General features: G+C 46.2%; 2 protein-coding genes across 17 annotated transcripts in view; one reads left to right on the plus strand and one right to left on the minus strand.

Annotated features, from left to right (window-relative positions):
• Positions 1 to 630: 630 nt before the first annotated feature.
• On the plus strand, positions 631 to 12,174 carry LOC144133026 (uncharacterized). Of its 6 annotated transcripts, none has more exons than XR_013314966.1 (6): positions 631 to 887; positions 2,469 to 2,630; positions 2,845 to 3,032; positions 3,278 to 3,393; positions 3,666 to 3,744; positions 12,047 to 12,174. XR_013314966.1 is itself a non-coding variant. In XM_077665824.1 (6 exons), exons 1-5 carry the CDS (start codon positions 706 to 708, stop codon positions 3,724 to 3,726), a joined length of 732 nt encoding a protein of 243 aa, XP_077521950.1. In that variant the 5' UTR covers positions 631 to 705; the 3' UTR covers positions 3,727 to 3,744; positions 12,047 to 12,174. The 6 variants fall into 6 exon arrangements, 4 of the variants coding, with proteins under 4 accessions (XP_077521950.1, XP_077521949.1, XP_077521948.1 ...); XR_013314965.1 differs by lacking the exon at positions 12,047 to 12,174 and adding an exon at positions 3,806 to 4,125; XM_077665824.1 differs by having other exon boundaries at positions 2,845 to 3,055.
• Ada2b (Transcriptional adapter 2B) overlaps positions 7,083 to 27,617 on the minus strand; it is a 36,807-nt gene continuing 16,272 nt past the window's right edge. The window contains exons 11-17 of one of the 11 annotated variants that reach the window (XM_077665815.1): positions 25,430 to 25,501; positions 22,173 to 22,237; positions 16,268 to 16,323; positions 15,381 to 15,418; positions 14,853 to 14,935; positions 14,683 to 14,745; positions 7,083 to 14,276 (exon numbers count right to left, since the gene is read on the minus strand). In XM_077665815.1, the coding sequence (XP_077521941.1) occupies positions 14,154 to 14,276; positions 14,683 to 14,745; positions 14,853 to 14,935; positions 15,381 to 15,418; positions 16,268 to 16,323; positions 22,173 to 22,237; positions 25,430 to 25,501 (500 nt within the window). In that variant the 3' untranslated portion in view covers positions 7,083 to 14,153. Of the gene's footprint in view, positions 14,277 to 14,682; positions 14,746 to 14,852; positions 14,939 to 15,182; positions 15,205 to 15,380; positions 15,419 to 16,267; positions 16,340 to 22,172; positions 22,238 to 25,429; positions 25,502 to 27,617 lie in introns of those variants that run through there. The other 10 variants (XR_013314964.1, XM_077665821.1, XM_077665814.1 and 7 more) reach the window with 10 other exon arrangements.

Genomic DNA, 27,617 nt, shown 5'->3' on the forward strand with positions numbered 1-27,617 from the left:
GCGCCTGTCACGTGTATTTCTTTTCCTGTGTGCTGCGTTTTTGTGCGCTTCATATACTCAAGCTTAACGCACAGTTGCAACATAGCGCAAGGGGAGTGAATGCTACATGCAATTAGGAGCTTGGAGCGATATGGTACGGTGGTGTGTGTGTGTGTGTGTGTGTGTGTGTGTGTGTGTGTGTGTGTGTGTGTGTGTGTGTGTGTGTGTGTGTGTGTGTGTGTGTGTGTGTGTGTGTGTGTGTGTGTGTGTGTGTGTGTGTGTGTGTGTGTGTGTGTGTGTGTGTGTGTGTGTGTGTGTGTGTGTGTGTGTGTGTGTGTGTGTGTGCGTGTGTGTGTTGTGTTTCTTGCCTTTCTGAGGTGTTTCAGGGGCTTTGGTGCTAGGCTGCTGATAACAAGGTCGCGAATCAAATCTCGCCGCATTTCGGTTTGGGCGAAATAAAACGCATTCTTGCGATGTTCGTGCGCGTTAATGAATCCCAGGTGGTTTAAATTAGAGTTTTAGCACTGACCACCCCCACCATACTTAACAGAAAAGAAAGCACTTTGTGCGATGCCAGCGCTGTTTCTGCCCTAGCGGCGATCTCACGTCGGCTAAGCTAGCTGAGCCGTAAGGCTTTTCCAACTTGGCCTTTCTCTGTGTGCTCGTTCGACAAGCCACTGAAGCCAGCAGGCGCTTTGCGCGAGGCGGCACTTATGCTATTTCGCGATGACAGAAGCGGTCCCATCCAAGCAGAAAATGGGTACGAAGTATTGTTGCGTCGTGGACTGCCACAATAGTGCAAAGAACACCAAGGGACGAGATCCGCCTGTGAGAATGTACGGATTCCCGGGCAAGTGGTACGAGAAAGAAAGGCGGCAAGCGTGGATATCCGCTGTAAGGAGAATCAAGTAAGATGACAGCTTTGGCTCGCTCTGAGCTTTTGCCGTTTCATTTCTTCGCTCTTGTTCGTTTCGATTAGCTGAACGGGAACGTAACGCAGCGCATGCACGTAACGACTACAGTTGCGTCTGCTCGCACTCACTGCCTTCTCGCAGCGCGAGTATTTTCAAAGTCTGTTGCGTGGTGAGAACAACGTTCAGTTTTGATTACCCCCGGTGCTACCCCTTGTATCGCGTCATAACTGACTGCATTTCCAACCAACCAACTTTTAAAGGCAGGGGAGTGCATATTGCAACCGCGCAAAACGACGAGGGACGAAGAGAAGAATGCACAAGACACAACGCGTAACTTCAGCTGAGGTTTACTACAAGGAAAACCTACAGTATTGTGCGTTTTTATCGCTGACGCTTTCAAAAATTTCCCCGCCTCAACCGCTGGCTCGTTTGCGGTGAAACTGCACACAGAGCTTGCGTGCAGAGATCGGCAACCAAAACCCGCAGACGACGCTTTTTCGCTGAAGGGCGGCAGTGGCGTCTTCTGTTTGCAGTAGCGCAAAGCGTCACAAGGCCGTCGAGGAGAGCGTTGCAAGGAGCGCGGGCCGTTTCAATATGCCGTTCCTGTCGTTTCGTCTGCTTCTACTGAAGCGCTTACAACATTTTCGACTAATTAAGCGGAAAAATATCAGAACAAATTATTTAACGAGGCTTTACCTTTTAAAGAATATTGTTTGCAATGCTCGCCTCGGCGGCCTAGTCGTGACGCTTTCCGCTGCCGAAAACAGATGGCGCCACTGCCGGTTCTCAGCGAAAAAGCGTCGTCTGCGGGTTTTGGCTCGCCGATCTCTCGTAGACGCTTACGTTTTCGCATCATGTGCGCCTGAACTAAGTAAGTACCATTGTCAAACTTGCTACGATACAAAAGTTACCATAATACGCAAGCTCTGTGTGCAGTTTCATCGCAAACGAGCCAGCGGTTGAGGCGGGGAAATTTTTGAAAGTGTCAGCGATAAAAACGCACAATACTGTATACAAGATTCGTAATCGCACCTGATAGACAGCAGACACCATCACGTGACACTGGCATGCGGGCGCGCGTGGCACAATTTAGCGTAAAGATAGTTGAATTCCTTCTTGAATAAGGATACGGAATTAAGTGGTGCTTATGCAACGGTTATTTTCTTTTCTAATGCTGTAGGCTTCAAAAATTTCCCTGCTAAGCTGGGTCGGTAATTTTTTCAGGACAATTGTGTCTCGGAACCTTCCGGAATACTTCCGTATCCTTATCCAAGAAGGAATTCAACACGTGATGGTGTCTGCTGTCTATCAGGTGTGATTACGAATCTTGTATATATGTGGTTTTCCTTGTAGTAAACCTCAGTTGAAGTTCCGCGTTGTGTCTTGTGCATTCTTCTCTTCGTCCCTTGTCGTTTTGCGCGGTCGCAATATGCACCCCCGTGTTAACCACCAACTAGCCCGCCTTTGCCTTTTAAAGGCATTTGGATTTGTTTTTCATCTGAATAGTTATGTGTGCAAAATGAGCCTGTCGAGGTGATTTACAATTGCCAATGCTGTTTTTTTTTTCTTGTGTAGTCCTGATGGAACGAAGTGGCTGCCCAAGGCACACACACGAATTTGCAGCGCTCATTTTGAGGGCAATTGCAAGAGCGACATAAGCCAACATTCATCCTACATCCCAACCATCTTTCCACCTGTCTACAGAAAAAAGGCACGTGACCAGAAAAGGGCGCGAAGGTATGAGAGCAAAAACATGAAGCTGTCAGTGGAAACGTGACCTTATGTTTTCTAGTAAGATCTGTTGACTTCCATTTTGTTAGTGAAAGTGTGTGCATACTAACATATCACAAAATCTGCATCAACATGCACTCAGTGAGTTGATTTCATGGCAGGTTTGCTTGCAGCCTGCACAACACTAGCACTGATCCTGCCATTTCATTGTGCAATGCAGGTGGCAAAGGCGTTTCAGCCAGGAAATCTCGTCTACACAGCTGGATGGTGGAGAGAAGCGTCCGTCACAAAACACAGCTGAGCCAGAAACCTCCATTAAGGACGAGCTGCATTGTGGCCCGAGCATAATGGATTTCAACGATGAATCTCTGGAAGCAAGCACAGCTGTTCCTTCACCCAACAGCACAGGCGATTCACAGCCTTTGGTGCATGTGTGTGTCATAAGTGAAAAAAAGTCACTGCAGTCGAAAGAGAGATGCTGTAAGCTTATCCTTTAAATATAAGGGCTCAGACGGAATCAGTGTAGACGACGCTCAGCACCAGTGCAGCAGACAATTTGCTTTTGTTACTGTTCTTTCAACTGCCCCACACAGCACTGAAAATTTGCATAAAAAAACCATAACGCATCATTTGTTTCATTCTTTGTCTTTCAGTCAACAGAAGAATGGGCGACTTCAGAAACGCTAACTATACTTCTCTCAGCGACAAATGGCACCGAGGGATCAATTCAAGTTGCGCACACTGAAATGAAGCACAAGGTCGAACTCTGGTCCTGTTCCTTATTTTCTGTGTTAAACTGTGCCAGTGTTTCAATGTTAGCAGACAAATTTTCGTTTTATTGCTATTTACTTGTATTATTAGGCAGTTTATTTTTAATTAGCTATTTCTGGCAAGAATTCGTCATTTTATCATGACGGTGCTTATTTTCTTTCGAGAAAAAATGCTTAGTTGCAGGAAAGTGGATACTATTTTTCATTTGTTACTACTCTTATCTTTTTCCTTATTCATTTCATCATACTACGTGTTTATTCTCTCCTGAAGGTCGCAAGCACAGATGCAAATTGGAAGAGAAAGTGTGGATTTCGTGGCTTTGAGTCTCTAAAGGAAGAGGCACTGCAAGGTTTGTGTGGTGCAACGATGCCAGTCTTTTGCCTGCTTTTGAACTTGTTGCCTCCACTCAGGTACAACGGGTGCAATGCCATGTCACAGAAAGACGAGCTCTGCTTGTTCCTCGCCAAGCTTCGGCTTGGGATGGCGTACAGTATCTTGGCAGCGCTGTTCAGCGTTACAACTGCAACCGCATCAACTGTTTTTAGGAAAACACTTGATATTCTGAGCACTGCTCTGAATAACTGGGTGTTCATGCCATCACGAGAAATAATCAAGCTTTCTTTGCCTGCTCCATTTAAAGGAAACTATCCAAACTGCACCTTAATAATAGATCTCACCGACATCTGCACAAAAACTCCCTCAAATCCCAATTGTCAACACAGTTTGTATTCACATCAGCAGGGAGGGTGCACATTCAGGTCCTTAATAGGGATAATCCCTAATGGCGTGATAAGTTTGATATCCAAGGTGTACGGAGGGCAACACACAGACTCGTTCATAACTCGAGATTGGTTTCGCACAGCTTCTCAAGCCAGGCAATCTAGTTTTAAGCGGCAAAGAACTTCCAGGTATCCAGCCAACATAGAGGAGACAGGTGCAGTGCTAATTATGCCTCCTTGTAATTCAGGGGACAATCAAATGTCGAAACACGACATGGAAAAGACATACCAGTTTATGCCTGTACACAACATCCATGTAAAAAAACAGTCGAATGGTTCAAGGTTTATCATATTCTTAACAACACTGTACCAAAAAGCCTGGTCTATCACATAAACAAAGTTTTTGTTATTTCAGTGTGTGCTGCCCTTGCGAACATGCAGGTGCCAATAATTAAGAAGGACTGCTTGGCTTGATGTGTCTGTAAATTGCTTATTTTTGCATGAATTATATTTGCAAGAAACAAACTGGATCTGCAATTTCATGTTAGCAGTTGTGTCAGCCAGTGCATGGCACCTAAATGACATCACAGTGTTTAACTCGGGTTACTGCACGTGAACTGCAAACACTAGTGAGCTAAGAGAGCAGGAGCACTTGCCTGAAAAAGAGGTGCTAGTCTAAAGCAATTGTGCTCTTGACTCATGATACACAAGACATGAAAAAAAATGACTTGCACATTGATCATTTCATATTTGCTGTACTTTCAAAAGTTTGTTGCTTTAATAAAGCATGAAATTGCCCAGTTCCTTTTTATCGGCGCCGATTTTCAAATGTTTTCATCTCCTAAAAACTAAGAAGGCATTTCCAAATCAAAGTCACCAGACGAAGATCACATCCTTCTTTGAATAAATGGATGCAGACCTGTTTTGTCAAACTAGCTTTGAAATGCCACAAGGAGATAGGTAAGGATTACCTCGTTTATAGTGGGTTCAAAGCCTAGAATGCATTTAAATATCTAGAATATTTGTGCAAGTCAAATTGCGGAATTGTCAGAGCCGAAATTTATGTCTACTGTTGCAACGAATATCAATTATAACAAACTAATTTACGGTCATGATGCTACTTCGTTATAACGAGGTTCGACTGTACATGAATACACGATGCGTTAGGAACACATTTCAATTCTTTGTCAGTAAACTCATTTCACATGATATTGCTGTGGGCTGATGCATGCCTGAAAACAGATAAGATATCTATAGTAGGATACAGCTGAAAGAAAAAAAATGCAGGGGCTATAGCCCACTGGACGTTGTATTCTCCGCTGAGCAATTGCAGCAGTAAGTGAACTCTGTTTTATTGCTCGACTTTATTATCCCTTTGCGGCATGGCGTGTAGGATTGCTCACGCAACTTTTCGCGATTTTTAGCGCGGCGTCTAGTGCAGTTTCGTCCACAGGACTGATGCAAACAATATTTGAAGATCCCGCTTTAAATACAGCTAGCGCTACCTCTTGTTGAAAACGAAAATTGTTCGCCCCAACAAGCAAAGAAGATTGTCTTACGCAGTGCAGTGCATTCGTGAATTATAATGGGCCATGGATGGATGGATGGATGGAAGGTAGGAGCATCCCATTTGAAACAGGGCAGTGGTAGTTGCCACCATGCTGTTTTTTTCTTTATTTTCGTTTAACTCTGTTGTAAGTTAATAAAATTCGCCATTTTCATTAAAATACGCCTTCCTACACTTTAAAACTTATGTCACCTCTCTGGTTTTGAGCCAGCAATCCTCCAATCGTTTTTAGCTAATTTCCACCGCAGATTTATTTACATGACTATTGTTATCTCTAAACCTTAGGGCCTCAGGAAGAGTGACTGTGCCTTCATCGCCATCGGGATGGATACCATCACATTTTAGAATGAGGTGTTCTATTGTTTCTACAGATTTACCACACACAGCACATGTGTCATCATCTTCGTTAAATTTCTTTTTGTAGCTGTGCGTTCTAAGACACCCTGACCTGGCTGCAAAGAGGAGGGCACTGCCTCTTGAGGTATCATAAAACGTTTCCTTTCTGATCTGCCTTTTCCAGCACCGATATAGTTCTACACTATGCTTCTTCTTCATTGAATCTATCCAATTTTTACCTTTGACGTTTTTAACCTGTCGTTTAAAGGGGCTGCAGAACACCGATTGAACAGATGCCGGTTACGCTTCAGATGGATTCTTTATGTCACACAGATGCTGACTCAAAAAGAATTACAGGAATCGATGCATATGGTTTATGGGGAATTTAACGTCCCAAAGCGACTCAGGCTATGAAGGACGCTGTAGTGAAGGGCTCCGGAAATTTCGACCACCTGGGGTTGTTTTAAGTGCACTGACATCGCACAGCACACGGGCCTCTAGAATTTCGCCTACATCGAAATTCGACCGCCGCGTCCGGGATCGAACCCGCGTCTTTCGGGCCGGCAGCCGAGCGCCATAACCACTCAGCCACCGCGGCGGCTGGAATCGATGCATAGGAACGGGAGTTATTCAATGAAGAAATTTCAAAATACTGCCCTCAACTCGATTTTCGCGCAGCTTCCCATTCCCATTTCACTCTCCCAATGACGACACTCAGGGCGACCAATCAAAACAGCCTATCTTAGCACGTGGCGGAAGTTTGCACTCCATGGTTGCTTGTTCTCTGCAACTCGTTTATGCTAAGGCTGGCAGCGCCCTTTGCATGGTTACAACAACCATGTGAATGCCCAGCTGACCCATTACCCCCTGAACAGAAAGATGGCAGCACGTGCATTGTTGCCAGACCCCCAGGCAGTTTCGCATATCGTCTATTGTACTGAGAAAGGAGAGCTCCACTGTACATGCACAAAGCGCCCTTTTAAAAAAGAAAAAAGAATCCAGACTGATCACAGTCATGAGAAAACTGCTGCCTGTCTTCCCAAAGCAAAGCAAAGGAAAGACAGCTTTGCAAACCAAAGAATAAATTTTATTAGACCTCAAATGTTCCTCTGAACTTTCATCCTGTAGAGACTTTTGGGCACTGCTGTAGTCACAAAAGAAAAACACTCCAATTGTGCAGCCCGCCACGGAGCTGGGTTACAACCTCGTGCAATGCCACACACATCAGTAAAACTCTTGCTAAGTGGCTGCAAAATTGTGCGTCGGGCAACATGGCTAAAAAAGGGTCGGTATTAACCGACCAAGATGACACCTACGAGCTTCTAAGTTGTCTATACTTTTACTATGCTGCTCTTTAACGAAGTAAACATAGAGAATTGCTGCTCGCTAAGCCTGGACATATCAATGGCACTCTGTAACCAAAGAAACACCCGAAACCAGGCATATTGCAAGGTTATATATTATGTTCTGTTACAATAGTCTTGGTATATTGAGGCAAAACTCGAACAAAAGACAGACGATTGCAATTCACAAAATATGCTATGCACCTGCAAAGTATTGCTTGTTTTGGACATAAAAAGCAGACCCACAATCAAGTGCACGCTCAACCAAAATAGACATACCTGTTTTCACATTAACTGCTAGAAATCTGTGAAATGGTGATGATGATGCAAATGACATGCCCTTTCAGTTGCACATTTCCCTAGTGAGCAAAAAATAGTCTGAAATTGTGTCCAAAAACCCAAACCTAGGAGACTGCCTCAGGTATTGAACAGCAACTTCCCAGCAAAATGAGCATCTTCACTCGTGACATTCTCAGAAGTTGCTAACTTGTCATTTCTGTGAAGTTGTGAAATGTAGGAGCATTTTGGCTTCAGTTCTACAAAAATATGTCTTTCACCCATGGTATTCAAGAGATGTCACAGGACTTAAATACCACCAGTTAAATGCAAACAGGAAAAGCTACACACTAGTATGTGGTGATAAATTAACGTAAATGAAAATATTTTCTCAGACTCGCAGATCCTAACTAGACTGTTTACAGCAAGTAATCAACAAAATTTTGCAATATGTGCCCGATGGCTGCACCAGCAATTATAAACATCATCAGTACTTTGGTAGCAAGCAGTTTCATGGTTACAGGAACCGTCAAATGACGGTTTGGAACATTTTTTTTTCCTGCAATGGAAAGCTTCACACCCCGAGTTCCTGATCCCACAACAGTTTCATTACGAACGGTGAAACATTTTTCAGAACACTCCGATTTTATGCATAGCTGGAAACAATGAGGAGTGAGAGCAATGGCTAATGGATGCTAGCAAAATTGAGGAACTGCAAAGAAAGTCTGTACCAATCACGACAAAAATGTAATACTGCGTTAAACAATGGGGCTGTTTGGCACATTTTTTCAGGACCATTGCCTTAGCTCTGTGCTAATATACGCACACTTGTGTGCTCTCTTTGGGCACGTTCACACTTGTCCAAAAATCCAGTGAGCGAAGCGGATTCGCTTGTCGGAAAAACTAGGACCTGTGCTCATCTTTCGACGCCCGGGTGAAACTGAACTCCCGCACTGCTGTTGTGACTCGCTTTTCCACACACTTCGCAGTCACCACTCGCGGCGTACAGGGACACGGTTAGAAAAGAGCATATATCGACGCTGTGTACTAAAATTGATGCACACTTGCGTGCGTTAAACACGGGCACATTCCCACTTTTAGTTCAGCATATGCAGACATAACCCACAACATTAAGCCCAGCCTAGTGGCGCCATCTGCTTGTCAGGACAGGAACTATTACTGTCAACAAACCTATGCTCCTCTTAAGCCTAGTAGCGAAAAAATCGTCACTACAAATAAAAAATAAAGCAAGTTTATCACTTGTATGTCTTCTTAAAGGTGAGGTCAGACGAAGCGAAAGACCGGTGCCCTATTTATGGCCAGTGAACGCACTGAGAAAGGCAGCAATGACGAATTCATTCTGAGGCAAGGGGTACCTGCTTCTAAGGGCACTGCCATGTTTGTCGCCGCAGAATTGTTCCGGTGGCGGAAAATGGTCACGGACCGATCGGACTCACTGCGCCGTTTTCTGCCCTGGTCGGCGTCTAAAGCGGCCGAATACGTTTCACTCGCCAATTTTTGGAGAAGTGTGAACGCGCCCTTACTTATGCCTATTGTATGTACACAAAAGCACCAATGCACACTGCCATGTTACAAGGACTGCAACCGACAGTACCAAGTTTTCACAACAGAATGTCACTACACCTTGTTTTACACAATTTTCAGCATCGAGGAATTACAATTTCCCTTTCGACCAGCAATGGGACGCCAGATTAAATACAAGAGATTTCCTTGTGATGAGCTTTTGTGTGATGAGATAATCTCATCACACGCTTAGGTCACTTGCCAGTCCCTTCTAAACAAATGACAGCAAACTGAACTGTGCGCAAAGATTGATGTCAAGCCACAGCAGGAAGCAGCACATGAGAAAAGCCAAGGATATTAAAACTCAAAAATCAGCAAAGTAGGCATAACACAGAGTGGACACTGCACCCATATATTTTTTAAATTGTATAACCCTTTCACTGCCAGGTTTTCCAAATTGATGCTCACTCCCTACCGAGGATTTTTTTCCACACCAGTTCATTGGACATTTTAGGTGCTTAGATCAACAAATGCACCATTGTCACTTACACTGGAGTCTGCATTTGTAAAAAGTTTGCCGATTTCTCAGTCAATAGACAGTTTTAGCTGTGCGTACGCAAGTGCTTGCGTACGCAAAGCGCTACGGCGCTGCGTGCGCTACGCTGTCCGCTCCGAAGTATAGTTTTAGCTGGCCGTGCCGTAGCGTCCCTCAGGCGCACGTGGCGCCATCTAGTGACAAGGCGTCAAACCACATCAACACTCGGTTGAAGAACATTTCACCCGTGATTACTGATAACTAGTGTGAGTGCATTGTGAGCCTTTTTTTTTGTTCCAAGAAGAAAAACTATACAAACCGAAGAAAATGTAAGAACTGGCTAAAAGCCAGAAAACTGTTTCGCCAGGTGTCGTTGCTACGAGGAAAACACTGCATATAGTTAGGCCTAGGAGCTTGAAAATCACCAAATTATCTGAAAAACAGGGGCTTATACCGTTACGTGTGGGCAAGAGTAGGCGAAATTAAAGCGAACCGCTACCATTTGAGCGAGCTATTGCGTCGGAGAATCCAGCGGCGACATGTATTTATTCCGAAGTGGGCGAGCTGGGCGCCGCCATCTTGTCAAAGTTAGCGTACGCAAGCCACGCAAGCGCCGCAACGCAAAGTCCGCTGGTTAGCGTACGCACGCAAGACACAGGGCTTGCGCTTGCGTTCTGCGCATGCGCACTACCGTCCCCGCAAACTCCTTGCGTACGCTAAGCCGTTGCGTACACACAGCTAAAACTGTCTAATGAGAGCACAGACCTGCCATGGTGATCATCCGAGCCTGTGCAGGAGAGATAACGCAATGAGACGCAGAGAATTCGCCTTTTGACCGACGTCGAAAACACAAGCTAACTCTCGTTGTTCCTTAGCTTTAAAGCTTACTTTTGTTACACAATCTGATGCAAATAGCACAATGTGTTTTTAATATTTTTTAACACGAGTAAACACACAGGTAAGTGGTAGGGAGTGAGCTTAATTAAACACAAAGCAAACAAACAGGCACGAAACAATATGTGCGTGAAACATCCCTGGTATGGCAGTGAAAGGGTGACTACCACTATTCTGGGCAACATAAAAAGTGTGCGCTCTAAATTAATGATGCTTTCAGTGGGATATGTACAGGTGCATCACGTGATATTTTCAATGAGCAATTTTACAAGAATGCAGTATATACAACCTCGCCTCTTCATTTCAAAAAAGCAACCATCCCTAGTTCTATGCCTCTCACTCTTGCCACAACTTCCACACAACTATAGTGCTGGCAAACACCAGCAAGAAATGCCTTGCTGTAGAGCTAGACGTGAGAAACCCTAAGATGACCTGCCATAGCACACGTTTTGAGCTTCAGGAATGACAGCCACAGCCCTTGAAGGAAGTGGCACAAACTGCAAGGCCTGTCAAGTGAGTAGCGTTGCCACACGCCCTTGCATTGTGCATTTCACAAGAAAGAAAGCTTTGGAGAGATCATTCAAAGATGTCCGGCAGATCCATGAACCACTGCACAAGAACCTGCACCACAATGTTATCACCAATGAAACACCTAACTACTTATTCACCTCGGGATGCCTTACTAGGCTTATGTTCCAGCAGTGAAAAGCACTGAGCTAATGGTGTCTTCGGCTGAGGCGCACTACCTCGCTGCCGGTGCGCAGGAAGTGACGTCAATTACTACACGAGTGGCAAGAGCTTCAGCTACAGTAGCTTCCGAAAATATCTGCAGGTGATTCTTAATCCAATCTCAGCTTCCCACATTGTCGCTTTATTGATATCCCTTAAACTGTGCACACATTGACAAAGAGTATGATGTCATAAAGTGCAGGCACGCCGGATGAAAAGCATCTGCTGTTCACTGCATGAGCTAAAGCCGGACTAGCAGGACTAATAATACTGACAAACCTTTAATTTTCTCATAAGGGCAAGACACAACATGCAAGCCGGCAGCTGCATGATTGCAGCGCGAGTAAATGCATTGCAGCTCCTATAACATTTCTTTAAAATATGCCCACTTGTGATGCTTCGCCTGTCTTAAGCTCTTACTACTCGCATCTGACGGACATGTCACATGGTGACCAGTCATGTGATCAAATTGCTGCAGCATCGTGCAAAATGTGATTCCCATCAACCAATGGTCGCAGAGAGATGCGGGCCATACCGAATGAAACGTCGTTTCGTGATCTACACGTAGGTATCCAAATTTGGGACCTGGGAGTGAAATTTGGATATAACAAATTTGTGCCTTGGATATAACGTAGGTGCACTTTAATAATCATAGTTAATAATAATGTAAAGCATAGTCAAATGCATAGGTGAAAACAACTTAGCTAACGCTCTTCATTTGATTTCAGATTCGTGAATCATTCAAATTTTTCCCCTTCGTCGATGCTGCCCATCAGCCACTGTATAGAGAAATTTTCGGCATCAGCAGCGTCCTCTGCCCACAACGTCTGCGTAGAAGATTCCATGAGTGCCGTCAGCCGAAGACACCATAAGTAACACAGCTGCACTACACTTGCCAAACTGCCTCTGGATGCCTCTGCATGTCATTTTGTGGCAACACACAGCAGGGGTGATGGCAGACTTCAAAAACAGTGGGAGGGGCATATAGCAGCAGAGTCCCACATTTTCAAATCTACAAGGTAAGTTGTTGGGCGAGATGGCTTCTATATTCCATAACTACAGCGCAACGAACGGGACGTAGAAGAAGGACACAGACAAGAATGCAGCTCTGCTGTGTCCCTGCCTGTGTCCTCCTGCGTCCCGTTCGTTGCGCTGCAGTTATGGAACATTTTCAAATACAAGACTTATGCCTTGAGCACTTTTTAAAAACTTTTGTGCGAGCGAACATAATTTGGAAACACCTCTTTTTTGACTAAGCATGAATTAAGGGCCCTTCAAGCACAGGCAAGGTTGACACACCTTGCAATGGTAATGCGCTGGACGATGCCAAGAGGTGCAAGATATGGATGCCCAAACAAAAACCAAAGAAATTCAGTGGCCATTACAAACAAAAAGTAATTAGACATTGTGCTGTGACTGAAATTATGGTGCCTGATGCTTCAATGCTGCTTTGGTCCCAATACAAAATGCAATCTATCAGAATTGTGGAATCGATTTTTTTTTATCATTTGGAAAACCCTAGTCTGTGCCACCATCAACATTCAACAAATCATCAAAAAAATTCACATTCAAAGCCACACCTTGCATTTCACTGAAGTAAAATGTCACTCCAGTGAACTACAGTATGTAAAAACATAACCTTGGAACTGCCTCTCACAAGCACTAAATTCATGCTTCTGCACACAGCAATGCCACACCTCAAGTGAAAAATGCATGCTCCCACTCAGACCAAACAAAAGAGCACCACAGGGATCACAGTACCTGGTTACATTCTTTTCGTTCACCAAAACCAAACAGCGTCCCTTCCACCGGTCTAAAGTTCTTGTCTCGGAGGCTCTTTCCTTCAACAGAGTGCATTCCTGCAAACGTGACAAGGCTACAATCTTCTTCGTAACCGCACACAGACTTGTTTCTCACTGTGACCGTTACAGACTCCAAGCTTGCTCAATTTGTCCAAACAAGACACTGTGGCCGCTCTCTGCGTAACCGTCTTCATTTTCCAGTAGGGTTAGCATTCTCCACAGCTTCCCACACTTTCACCTAGTACGAAGAAGTCCGCTGTTTCTATCGTGCAGCACCCATGGGAACAGCAGCAAGACTCGGGCGCTAACTTCCCCACTGTTGACTTCGAGCATAACAGAGTGAGGGCATAACACGGAACCCCACGTGTACAGTCCAGTTCAGGGTGAAACAACTCGTGCAACTGCATCCGATGATTACTTTCCCCAAGTGTGAGTGAGTGCAAACCATGCATCTTGGTGTTTTCTAAGCAGGACGCTAACTGATGAACCAGGCTTGCACCAAGCTCTAGCATGTTCTATGAAGACACCAGAATATTTTGGTCCTTGAACACATGCTAGGCATTCCCTTTCATGCAGTATTCAGGTGTTCATTGCAGACTGCTTGGCTGCAACTGCAATAGTGATTGCACCATGGGAAGCTTGTCAGCACAACTACCAGGTAACACCAACCCAAATGCTTCCATCATCAAGCCTCTTTCTGTGACATTATCTGCCCATATGCTGTGTTAACAGAGTACAGGTATGCATGAATGACAGGTATAGCCAACAGCAGGGCACCAGCACACAAGTCTTGCTTCTGTAACCAACTCTGCACTGCTTTCCAGTTCACTGGATCCGGCACCAGTCGTTGCTACAAGAAACGACACCACGACGGCAGAAGTACCATGCTCTTCTTCGCTGGGCGAGCTGAAGGAAGCTCTCGGTCAATCTCAACTTGCACTGTGCGGCTACTGATGAAAACTGGCAGGTTGATGGTTGTGGCAAGGGCAACAATGGCTTGTTCATCACTCTCGATCACTACGATAGGGCATCGTCAGTTGGCCGAGATCCAGCCGCTGTTGGCAAAGTGGTTCAGGATCCGGCGGCAGTGTGACTTGTCCAGCCCTGCCGGCGAGCGGAACTTGGCTATGCTGCCCTTCTGCCGCTGTGCTTGGTCCTGTAGGGTACAGAGATCACAGACTCTAAGCTCACTGCGGTCTTGGTTCTGCAGAACTGAGCAATAAACCAAAGAAAAAATGACTGCACACTGCCCTACTTGTTCATAGTTCCCGTACAGCTCCCACTAATGAAATGCCTGTGATGCAGTGGTGTACGATGCCACGTTGGGAACGTTACCACTAAATGGTGTTGGGAAAACAGAGCTTCCAGCAGGGTGCATATATGAAGAACAAGCAAAGGCAAACATAAAGAGCTGACCAACAAACAACTATAGAGACATATCGGCGGTGAGTGGCATCTGTGTGAATGATTTGCAGTTGCAAACACAATCAGGAGGGACTACACGATGCCCAGCTCACTCATCGTGGGCATCCGCTTGCAGAATAAAGGGAAGAAAACCGCACCTTCAGCACCACAGTCTTAAAGGTGATGTAGCACGCAGGGCTGATTCCCATGGACTGGCACAGCTGTGAGAGAAAGTGGGGGAATGAGGGCGATGTGAACATGACGCACAAGTAACCACTTCCTTCAGCTCAGCAAACCCCACTAGAGCAGGGTGGAGTGGTGAACGAACCTTCTTCTCCTTGTCGGAGAGTAGCTCGTAGCCGGGCAAGCTGGTGATGTCGGTAGCCTCCTTGGAGTCTTCCCTTGTGTCACCTTCTGGCCCACAGCACAGGGTCAGCAGCGGTGCGGAAGAGGGCAGAGACGAGGGAAAGAGAAAATGGAAAGGAACACGTACCATCAGAATGTGACCATATACACAGCGTCACGCCTCCCCCCATTTAGGACACACAAAATCAATATTCTTTTTCAGAAGGACCTCTAAAGCAAGAAATCACAAACTTCGCAGAGCAGCCTGGTGAAACAAATCATGTCTCCTGCCAATAAGCTCAATGCCACTTACAATTCAGTGTTGAAGGACAACCCTGGAAAGCCAAACAAACATTGCAGGCCTCGAGCTAAGCTTTTTAAATGTGCATATGCCAGCATGCTGCTTCAGGCAGCAGAGTGCATTACACAAGAGGAGTGATAAACAATAACCCCGCCACTGCAGCCCCACACCTTCTATGAACCACATACAGCTTGTACAGCAAAGGCGTACCTTGTTCGTTTAGTATAATGTCGACGCCTCCTTTTTCTCTGTAACAGAGAGAGAGAGAAAAAAACAACCAGGTAACCACGTGAGGCCCTATGCAAGGCGCTTGTACAACGCAAGAATGCTGCATCACTAACAGAGAGAACAACAACAATTCAGCAGTTTCACTCAACACATAGACAACACACTGAAGACTTACGGAGACCACCGGAGGTAGAACTCACTGGAATTTTGCACTAAAGTGCTCGACCTTGGCGCAATAAGGGCAGCTGCGACAAAACTTTGCAAACAACAAAACAAGTGCACCTTTTCCCTTGTGCAAGCCAGCACGGAACGCTCTGCATTCGTTGTCCCGGAATAAAAAAAAATCATAAATTTCCTGGTGCAGTGATCTTTCTATATTTAGACGAATCGACAAGGGCTTTGTTAGCAACACGGAATTAAGGGAGAGCCTCTGCATCCGACTTGCAGCAATTGACAAGGCTGGCACTGAATTGTCACTGCACACCGCTGTGCATTCAAATGCTACAAGAATTCACTGCAGCAACAGCTTTTCCACAATACTAGACAAAATAGCACTTTGGTGTACACAAAGCCTTCATTGGTGGTGGTAAAACCGGTGGGAACCACCAGTGCAGGAACGGATATATGGGTCATTCTTGCAAGGCGGTCCCCCCATCTGAGCCATATATTACTTCAACTGCTCGGGCTCAAGAAAGGGGTTCGGCATGGTTTCCCTATGCAAAACTTCTTGATTAGGGAAGAACACCCCCCCCCCCCCCCCTTCCCACTTCCCGTTCTCCCATAAATCCACCCTTGCACCAGTGTGGGCTGAACATAAGACCCCCCCAGGGGGGTGTGATACTGAAAAAAATAAAGATGTGGGTACTCACTCGTATTTTTTTGATGCCGTTGAGATAGGCTTTTTGTGAACGGAGTTGGCGGGTGCCTGCATTGAGGGCATACTAATGTGGCGTGAGCGCCCCTCCCCATCCTATGAACAAGTTTTCATAGAAACAGCACATGCACGCATGCCAATGGCCACATGCATTAATGCTGTAGCAATAGTACAGTGAAGTCTGTTGAGGGTTTAGCCAGGTAGGGTAAAACCATGTCCATTTGCAACATCCACAGAGGATGCCCAGAGGAATGATGAAGAGACGCTATGTACAGTAAACTCTCGTTACTACGAACATCAGATTAACGAAATTTTCAGATTACGAATTTTTTTTAAATCCCTGCCAAAATGCCTATACTTTCAATGTAAAAAACTTTCAGTACTACGAATTTCAAATTACCGAATATTTCAGAATAACATATGTAATTTAATCTCGCATTCGTCGCAAGACGCTTCGTTATTACAAAGTTCCGTACCAAATCCCTGAAGCTGACGCCTGTCATCATCATCCGAAGCAGCAGCTATGCGCTGGGGAACTCGTTGCAACGGATACAGCCCCAGCGGTATCGCCATCACGCGAGTGTCGCGTTGAATGAATATAGGCTAGGCGGCGCAAGCTGCCGCCCGATACAAAGGGTAAGGCCATTATCATCCATCCAGCGTGTGGTCACATACTGCGCAGTAGTCTTAAGCCTATTCAGCGCAGTGTCACCACGTCGACAGCGAACGGTAGGATCTGCAAAGTTATCGGCGCTGTGATTGTGTTGTGCATTAGCTTTGCTGACAATGAGTTCTCCTGGCCCCCCGCGTTAAAAAGAAGCGACACCAGTTTTCGCTTAAGAAAAAGCAGATATTGTCGCAGCTGCTGGAAAAAAGCAAGCGGACTTGTGCAGGGAGCTTGACATTACACCGTCAACAATGGCAACGATGCTCAAAGATCGGGACAAAATCATAAAACTACATCGAGAGTCGCAGCTGGCTCCCTCAAGAAAACGTCTGCGGCTGGGCAACTACCGTGGACAGCGACTTATGTGGACAGCGACTTTCGAATTATGTGGATAGCGACAGCGCGGCGGCTACATCCGCGGAGCTCACCACCGAAGACATCGTGAATCAAGTGTGTGAGCAAGAAGAATGTAGTAGCGATGAAGACGATGCCGACACTGGATCAGCGCACGAAGAGGAAGAGATTGTTTCCGGCTCGGATGTCCTAGTCTTTCTAGAGAAGACCCGATCATTCCTCGGGCGCTGCAAAGATGTCCCCGATGACGTGCACAGGAAGGTCGAGGATGTGGAGGCGTTCGTCCTGCAGCGCTTGTTGTCTACTCGCCAGAAGAAGATAACTTCTTCAAGCAATAAATTGTAGTTAAACTGTGCCCAGCGTTATCATTTATTATTTACTTACCAACACGTAAATCTGCTGCAAAGGTACGTAATTTTAGTTCTTGTGATGCATTACTGACATGAAAATACAGTCAAAACTCGATTTAACGAAACCCGATTTAACTAAAATCTCGATTTAACGAAGGTATCCTAATTCCCCCTCAGACGCCCATAGGGTTCAATGCTTTGACTAACCCGAAATAACGAAACCGATTCCGTGATCTGTCCCGATTTAACGAACCTTTTTTTCGAGAAATAAAGGTAAAAAAGTGTTAATTTTTGGTCTATTTTGTAGACAGCACCCCAAAATTTATTCATTGCGAGTCAGCGGTAACAGCGCGGAGCATCTTCATCCCCGTCGCTTTTTTCAAACTGCGCGGCGCAAAACGAGTTTTAATTTGAGTCGAGCTCACGAGATGGCGCCAGCAGTAAAAAAGTTTCGTGCCACATTTCATAGATGGCGCTGTTGCAGTTCGAGTGTTTTTTTTTTGTGTGTGTGTTTGTGTGTTGTGCTCTGTGTTCGCTCTTGTGCAGATTTCCCCGTGCCTTTGAACGCACGTCTTTGTCAAGCTCAGCTTGTTAGGCCTCCATCAGTCTAGCCTTGCCATCGTGAACGCGGACGTGGTGTGTGCGAGCAAGCGCTGTGATTGTGTTGTGCATTAGCTTTGCTGACAATGAGTTCTCCTGGCCCCCGCGTTAAAAAGAAGCGACACCAGTTTTCGCTTAAGAAAAAGCGGATATTGTCGCAGCTGCTGGAAAAAAGCGCAAGCGGACTTGTGCAGGGAGCTTGACATTACACCGTCAACAATGGCAACGATGCTCAAAGATCGGGACAAGATCATAAAACTACATCGAGAGTCGCAGCTGGCTCCCTCAAGAAAACGTCTGCGGCTGGGCAACTACCGTGGACAGCGACTTATGTGGACAGCGACTTTCGAATTATGTGGATAGCGACAGCGCGGCGGCTACATCCGCGGAGCTCACCACCGAAGACATCGTGAATCAAGTGTGTGAGCAAGAAGAATGTAGTAGCGATGAAGACGATGCCGACACTGGATCAGCGCACGAAGAGGAAGAGATTGTTTCCGGCTCGGATGTCCTAGTCTTTCTAGAGAAGACCCGATCATTCCTCGGGCGCTGCAAAGATGTCCCCGATGACGTGCACAGGAAGGTCGAGGATGTGGAGGCGTTCGTCCTGCAGCGCTTGTTGTCTACTCGCCAGAAGAAGATAACTTCTTCAAGCAATAAATTGTAGTTAAACTGTGCCCAGCGTTATCATTTATTATTTACTTACCAACACGTAAATCTGCTGCAAAGGTACGTAATTTTAGTTCTTGTGATGCATTACTGACATGAAAATACAGTCAAAACTCGATTTAACGAAACCCGATTTAACTAAAATCTCGATTTAACGAAGGTATCCTAATTCCCCCTCAGACGCCCATAGGGTTCAATGCTTTGACTAACCCGAAATAACGAAACCGATTCCGTGATCTGTCCCGATTTAACGAACCTTTTTTCGAGAAATAAAGGTAAAAAAGTGTTAATTTTTGGTCTATTTTGTAGACAGCACCCCAAAATTTATTCATTGCGAGTCAGCGGTAACAGCGCGGAGCATCTTCATCCCGTCGCTTTTTTCAAACTGCGCGGCGCAAAACGAGTTTTAATTTTGAGTCGAGCACACGAGATGGCGCCAGCAGTAAAAAAGTTTCGTGCCACATTTCATAGATGGCGCTGTTGCAGTTCGAGTGTTTTTTTTTGTGTGTGTGTTTGTGTGTTGTGCTCTGTGTTCGCTCTTGTGCGGATTTCCCCGTGCCTTTGAACGCACGTCTTTGTCAAGCTCAGCTTGTTAGGCCTCCATCAGTCTAGCCTTGCCATCGTGAACGCGGACGTGGTGTGTGCGAGCAAGCGCGCCGCTAACCCTCCTGACTAGCAGATGGAGCCCTGCAAGAAACGAAAAAGGCTTACCCTGGACGAGAAAGCGGACATAATTCGTGCTGTGACAAGTGGACAGAAGAAATGTGACGTGGCTGCATCACATGGAATTCCAGCGAGTACTCTCTCCACAATATTGAAAGGGAAAGATGACATCCTCCGCGCCACTTCGTCGGGGAATCTCTCGCGCAAAAAAACGCTGAAGACCACTTCTCAAAGCAAAATGGAAGAGGCCCTCTTCGCCTGGTTTATGGATTTGCAGGCGAAGAATAGTATTCCCGTGAGTGGAGACCTGCTCCAACAAAAAGCTCGCTCTTTCGTGTGCTTGCTGGGCGACAACGAGTTCAAGGCAAGTCCCCGGCTGGCTGTCGCGCTTCAAGGAACGACACGGCATCGTCGGGAAAGTGCTTAGCGGTGAAGCGAGCAGCGTAAGCACGGCTGTAGTCGGCGACTGGCAGTCTGAAAACGTGCCCGACATTCTGGGAAAATATGCCCCCAGCGACGTCTACAACGCCGACGAGAGCGGTCTATTCTACCAAATGCTGCCTAAAAAAACACTCGCCCTGAAGGGGCAGGCGTGCCACGGCGGCAAACACAGCAAACAAAGGCTGACTCTTTTGCTGTGCGTCAACATGGACGGCACCGACAAACGAGACCCGCTTGTCATCGGAAAGAGTGCGAGGCCGCGCTGTTTTAAAGGCACCAAAAAGCTTCCTGTGAAGTACGTTGCCAATTCAAAGGCGTGGATGTCGCGTGCCATTTTCGCTACATGGCTGAAGGAATTTGACAGCGACATGTGTCGCCAGAAAAGGAAAGTGTGCCTGTTGCTGGATAACTGCACGGCCCACTATGTTGCAGAGGTCGAGCTGACCAGCGTGGAGCTCCGCTACTTCCCCCCAAACGCAACGTCCGTGGTTCAGCCCTTGGATCAAGGGATAATTAATAGCGTGAAGTGCGCATACAAGCGTCGAGTCGTCGACAGAGTTCTCCTCAACCTGGAGCTGAAGCGCGAGACGAAAATAGATATTTTTATGGCGATTGAGATGGTGGCGGCGGCTTGGAGAGCATTGAGGCCGTCGATAATTGTCAACTGCTTCAGGACTGCCGGTTTCGGTACACTAGGCCCTGAAACTGCCGAAGCTGGTCCGGACTGCGCGAGCGCCGTGCACGAGGACAAAGATGCCTGGGAACACCTTCGCTCAGTGGATGAAGTGCCCACAGGCATAAGTTTCTCAGACTACGCGAACGCTGACGCAAACGCAGTCACAACGGAAGTTTTGACTGATGCCGATATGTTGCGGCTTGTAGGAAGCGTGGAGGGAGTGACGGCAGAAGACGCTGCCGACGACCCTGCAGGTGCCGAAGCTCCCGTGCCGACACCAGGTCAGGTGATGGATGCTCTCGATCTGCTGCGACATTTTGCCGGCGCACACGAGGGGACGGAAGACGCGCTGGATGCACTTCAGACCTACGAGAAATCGGTGCGGCCGTTGCTCACAAAGCGCACGCAGGCAAAGATCACCGACTTCTTTGGCGGAAAATAAATTTGTAGTCCCCTCGGGCCTTGTCGAGTAAGAATTTTTGTTGTTTCTTTTCATACGCGCTAGCGGCGCCGATCGTGGTGTTGGCGCTACCCACTCGAAAGTAGCGCGGGGGGTCATGACGATGACCATACGGACCCCCAAAGATTGCGCTAGTTGTATGATTACCAACTTTGGCGCCAATTTGTCATTAGCTGTGTGGCTTGCCGTCCCGTCGGCGGTATTTAGGGAAGATTGTTGCGCCGCTAGCCGACCCGTCCTTTGGGTCGGTGCTACCGGCGTGAATTCGTCACGTGCGAGTGTGACAAAAAGTGAAAATGGTACGTGCTAACCGATACGACCGCGATAAGCTGGTACGGTTTATGCGGATGCAAAATGCATTATGTTCAATGGTTGCTCAGTCGGGGACTTGACTTTACTACTTTTAAAACGAAAGTACTGTTTAAGCGGGTACGTTTTAACAAGGTTTTACTGTAATCGAATGTACTGAATTATGTGCCCAAGAAATGCCTCATTCAATTTAACGAAGTTCTCGATTTAACGAAATAATTCACGGCTCCCCTCAACTTCGTTAAATCGAGTTTTAACTGTAATGGTTTTCCAGTACTGCGATATTTCAAAATAACGGTTTAAATTCGGCGGTCCCGTGAAGTTCGTTGTAACGAGATTCTACTGTAATAGGCACTGCTGATGGTAGTGACAAATGCTATTAAAAGGTTAGCAAATTTAAAACTACACCAAGGACTCTACCTAAACTAGACAAACAGTAGGACAAGCATCACGACTCATTCTTGAATTTCTCCGAACGAAAACTAAGGTGCAACTAAAAGCCGCCTCAAAAAGCACCAGCCTCAAAGAAGCAAACAGCTGTCTATGCACAACACTGCCCCTCCCGCAGTGAACTGAAATTTTATTGCGTCCCAGGTTTTGCAAGAAGGTGACATATAAAGCGAACTTTTTTTTTTCCACAGCACACAACACAAATGCCAATGTCATGCCACAGGTGCTTGTTAAACGTAAGGGGTGGGAGGTAACACTTACAGACTTCTTTTTGACCTCCTTGCGTTTTTCTCGTCGATGCCTTGCTACGTCAAACTCTGAGCACTCTGCACAAGAGAGAGAAAACCATACAAACCCTCAGTCACGTGCACTAACGAATTTAAAAAAACAAAACAAGTTTGCAGCTCAAAAGAGACAAAAAATGTCCAGATATATGATACACTAAGCACAATTGCTTGCGGGAATGCACCCCACAGAGGCCCATGTATTCTATTGAGGCTGCCTTCTTCCGTCTACTAATGGTTTCATTTCTTCCAAGCTAGCCTAGACAACACAGATAACCTATTCTCGTGTGTTGGCAGCCATGCGTGCGGTGTACGCTATACATGGCAGTGTACTGCAACACCTTCTTAATCAGACCCCAGCGAAGTCTAAAATCCAGGTAAACAAGACTGCCGGTGTGAACTTTGCGAGCACCCATGAATGTTTAATAACGTCAGATGCTCATTTGTTTTTTTCGGACACTGCTGGGCTTGCACTGCTTGAGATTGAGTAAACCATTTGTGTCTGTAGCTACCTATGTATGGCTTGTAGATCACACTAGTTATAACTGACTCGCTTACCAGTGATAAATAAGTCTGTTGAAACAGTATTTGAATTCTGAACAGTTGTCCTTTAATAGACTGAAATCTTGGGCACTATCAATGCCTGCTGTAAAGAGCGTAAACGGTACATGGCAATGAGATCAATGACCTACTACAGGAACAAGTATGTGCCTGCAATAAGCCAGCTTCTAGACAGAAGTGAGAACTCGGCCACATTCAGTGGCTGTACGAACGTACTTCAAAACAGCGGCAATGATATAGAAAACAATGCACTCAACTATCCATTGCAATGCAATGGGGAATATCATACCCTGGCACAAACCCACAAAGCTGTTTCTCTAACCCTGCAAGCAGCAGTGGCACCATCCAGTAAAGAATACAGTCAAACCCCACTGCAACGAACGCCGCGACAGCGAAATTTCCGCCATAACAAAGTATTTCCAAATCCCCATTAGCAAACCATACAAGGCAATGCAATTATTTCCCCCCACAACAAACGAATTTTCGAAGCAAGGTTCCACTTCAACAAAATTTTTCCAGGTAAGCAGCCATTTTGTTTTGTTTTTTTTTGCGCATCGACATATGCCCGCACATCTCGTTCGGTTTTACCAAGAACGGCTATTGAAGACAGTTTGCACTTTCAGTAGCGCAGCTCACATTCCCTGCGGAATCGGAATTAATGCGAAGACGTGTGCATAAAGATGCAATGCGGAGCACGACTGCTTGTGACGGTTTTGCCGATGGCTCGCACTCCACACCTGCGAAACTGCGGTAGTTGGTGCAAGGCGGCTTTTGGCTTTTTCGCTCGCTTCACTGACGAAGGCATAATGGAAGCGTTCATTTCATTGTGAAGCTACCGTGTCGATAGAAACCGGTGAAAACATTAAGCGTTTCATGAATAGTGGTGGCCAGTTCCAAAGCATTTTTTCTGAAGCCCCACTGAGAGGCACGTTAGGCCTCTAGCGACATCGAGCAAGCAGCACGCAGCAATCCCGTTCTACTGAACCGTTTTAACCGTAGGATTTTTTTTTTCTAATCGCATCAACGACGTTCTACTGCACTGGCCAGCAGGACAGAGACGAGAGAACTTGTTCTCAGACAGCCATGGGAACGGTGGAATAGGATTGTAATCACCTTTAATCATTCCCAGAATGTATGCGTCATCATGCCAAGTCCTCCGCACCATCACATGCAAGACCAAAGCACTTGCGACGTATGCACCTCTATACCAACATACTAGAGTAGAATCTCAATGATACGATCCCGGCTGATATGGATTTCGGGATGATACAAATTCGTAAAATGCCCTGGCCAGAGTGCATTGTGTGCTATGGGAAGAAATTCGGACGTTATGAACAATCCCCCACCCCACTGAGAATGATACAAAAGCGCGAGCCGCAAACGCACTCTCGAGCACCAAGTACTTGCTACCTGTACAACGCCGACATCACGATCGCCAACGTGGCAATTAGCAGTCACGCGGTGCCCACCGCAAGTAGTGAGTGGCAGCGCATGGCCATAAAAAACCCTGTCAGTTGAAAATAGATTTGAGTAAATTCTGTTTACGAATTTAGTTCCGTTTTGGATGGTACGGCTAATTTCTGTGACCCTGTGAGATTGTGATCAAGATTTTACTGCATTTCTCAATTTTGCCATATTCGGATTCGCGGAGTTCTTTTCCACCAACAGGTGAGGTTTGGACGCCAAGAATCACACGGTTCTTGAGAAATTGTGAAATAAGCAGCGTCATGGCACAGGAACTAAGCAAAAATGCGTCCGAATCTACCCCTTTTTGCATGCGGCCACATTTCAAACATAACACGGCCCGTTTGGTCTCGTTTCAAAGCACAGCTCCCTGGCCGTCTTCCCCCTCAAAGCAGAGTTTTAGGCCACTTCAGAGATGAGAAAAAGGCCTAAAATGAAAAAAGAAATAGTCCCCTAAATTGGCTTCCTTGTACCACACAGTGAAACTCCCATTTTCTGGGGGGCAGCACTTCACTCAGGTCGTGCATGAGCATTTTCATGCATTTTGAAATATCTGTCAGCGTGATCAGTTGCAACGATGAAGCAGAACCCCGGCATCACAATAAACAAACTAAAGAATGCAAAGAGCAAAGCTATGGTCACTTGACATCGGCACTGATGACAAGTGAAACCTTTCCACATGTGAGAACGCTTTTTGCGACGAGGCTCCACTGCTCCCTCGTCACACCATGAAAAAGGCAGCGAAGGCCTGCGCGATTATGAAGCAGTTCTTCGACATTCCTAACAATACACACGCAGTAGAGCATTTAACAGACCTGCGTAAAGTGGCCACTGCCAGGTCGAACTAAGAAGGTGAGAGACGCAGCGCAGATGCATAGGTGCTGCCATGAAGTGTGGACGCCAAATTCTTTAATTGCAGGCACAGTCTGTCAAAAGTATAGAGCCCAAGGAATCTGCTTACAAGCTTTGGAATGGTGAGGACAAAGTTCCTCTCACCTTCGAAAGATTGGCAGAATGCTGCCAATGCATAGCGAGCCACACTACACGTCCTACAAGCAAACCCCTTGGGCTCTTAAACTTTCGACGAACACCTTACGCACACTGCACTTTAATTTCACGCAGCAATCTAGTACTGTCTTCTTTTTAACAGAGTCAAACCGAAGAGATGGTAAAATTGCTTCCCACAAGCGTGTACCCCATAAAACTTACCGTCCAGCTTGGTGATTCCATTCCGCCGGTACCTCAGCAACTCCTTGATTCTGGCTTTGAGCTCTTTTTCCCCTGCGCCATGGTGAGTGTGCAAAACATCAGCCGCTGCTCACAGATCATCAAAAGCAAACCTTGTCATTTTACAAGAGTGCGTAAACCATAAAGCAAAGGGAAAGAAGAAAGGCAGTGCTTGGCACTGGCAGGTACAGGATCGTCCATTCTTGAGGAGGGACACTGCTCTTTCGGGTCGAAAATTCGCAAAAAAAATGGGTTTTTCAATTTTGTCACATTCGGATTCACGAGGTCACCGTGCACCTGACATCGAATTTCTGGAAATCAACAGTATTTGCTTCGTAATAACCATTGAAATTTCCGGAGGCGCACGAGTTGCCTTTTAAATTAACAAATCGTGCCTCGCCGTCGCTCGGTACCTAAGCGCTCCCCCCTGACGCTGTTTTTCGTCTCGTTCGAAAGCTCACGCCTCCAACTTTTATTTTAAAACCAGTCAGCGACGCGGCGGTTTTCCTGTTCGTGGACCAAGCGATCACAAAAAGAACGTGCGCGCTGCGTTTTCATTGGTTAGAAAAGCCATGCGACCAAAATGGCACTCTTTTGATTGGTTAGGCCTCGGGTTAGGCTTGGCTTCTCCAGAAGCACAGCGCCATTTTGAGAGAGTCTTCATCTCGCGGCACAAGTGGACGAGGTACATATCACTCGTAGCGTAGGTTTGGTGCACGGGAATGAAGAAAACACAAAAGGCACAAGGAGCCTGAACTAGCACAACCTCCACAGAGCAAAGTTTCTCCAACACGGAGTTTCTCCATACCAGTGCCGTCGCCGGCTCCGTTCCCGAGCATAAACAACGAAGACGCAGTTCGAGTGGACGCTGGAATTGACGCAGCCTCCGCAGGGCTAAGGTCAAGGTGTGATTGGCGCATTGCCAACCGCTTCATGAACGACCGCAAAGCGCATCACGGACCGACGCTGTGGAAGACGATGCACCTCCAGTGCTGTCGCCAGCTCTGTTCCAGGGCAAAACAACGAATGCGCAGTTCGAGTCTACGCCTACCACGTGCGCATCGACGCTGGAATTATCACCGACAGTGATGTGATCAAAGCTAGTGCTTGTGAACGAGTGATACTTCGTTTAGAATTGACGCTAGCAACAACACGAAAGACAGCCTTTCGTCGCGTCTGTTTCTGAGGCTCCACCAAGAAGCGAGAGTCATCTGTGGGCATCATAAGATGGCAAAAACGAGGCAGAGAGATGCAATGCACCCTGATTATGCCCCTGGTGCATTTCGATGTGTTTGAACTTGTTCCTTTTAGATAAAGGTGGTCAGAAGCGTTTTTGTCATTTTCTCAAGACACCAATTTTGACACATGTTCAATAGTGCAGGGATGATATGTCTGGTTCTCGGTGGGCTAGCTTCATAGTTCTTTTTTTGTTGGAAAGATAAACAGAGTGTGCAATAAGACTACATCAAGACCAGTTGACAATCAGCATAATTTTAAAACAATACATTTCGTCTGAGCCGCCATATTGAATCTTACCTGGTCAAGTTTAATGTGCTGTAGCTTCTGTTCAAATGGGCCTAAAACATCCATTTTTGTCTTATTTCACTCCATGGACATTCTAGGTCATGTCTGTATACTAAACTTCACCGTGGCTTTTACTGTTACAAAATTAAATTACCTGCATGTTTAAAACAAAGACTGCACAATATTTTGAGACCAACGTGTTTCACAGGAAAAATAAAAACAATATTGAAATCAGCATATTGAAATACACAGACTGGGTAAGTTTCATGAATATTTATCAAGAAGTAAGAAAAACAGTTCAAAGAGGGGTGTCCCCTTTTTAGGTGAACAGTCAAGAGCATGGCTTCACTCTTCAGAGCACAGGTGCATCTGAAGCAGCCGCATATTAAGCAAAGTGGTGGATGGCCGACATGGGGCACCACCTCCAGATTCCTCTTGTCTGTGCCACTATGCTTCAATGCATGGCTGCATCAGGCACACTGTTGCGCCAAAATGCTAAGAATGAACGACCCTGTTGGAAGACACACATAAAATTGGAAGACACACATAAACTCGTGTAAGGGCCGCACCCCCAACCTGGCAGCAGGTATTTCGGGGAAAAAAAAAAAAAAAAATGTCAGCCAGAAGAATTCTTTCATGTGTGCAA

Source organism: Amblyomma americanum, chromosome 5 (genome assembly GCF_052857255.1).
Source record: "Amblyomma americanum isolate KBUSLIRL-KWMA chromosome 5, ASM5285725v1, whole genome shotgun sequence".
NCBI lineage: Eukaryota > Metazoa > Arthropoda > Arachnida > Ixodida > Ixodidae > Amblyomma > Amblyomma americanum.

What these genes read in the sequence shown, in the direction of transcription:
- LOC144133026 (XM_077665824.1), top strand. Translation starts at nt 706, where the DNA reads ATGACAGAAGCGGTCCCATCCAAGCAGAAAATGGGTACGAAGTATTGT. An exon ending in GACCAGAAAAGGGCGCGAAG is followed by an intron (nt 2,631 to 2,844) that starts GTATGAGAGCAA and finishes TGTGCAATGCAG; the next exon opens with GTGGCAAAGGCGTTTCAGCC. An exon ending in ATTCACAGCCTTTGGTGCAT is followed by an intron (nt 3,056 to 3,277) that starts GTGTGTGTCATA and finishes TTTGTCTTTCAG; the next exon opens with TCAACAGAAGAATGGGCGAC.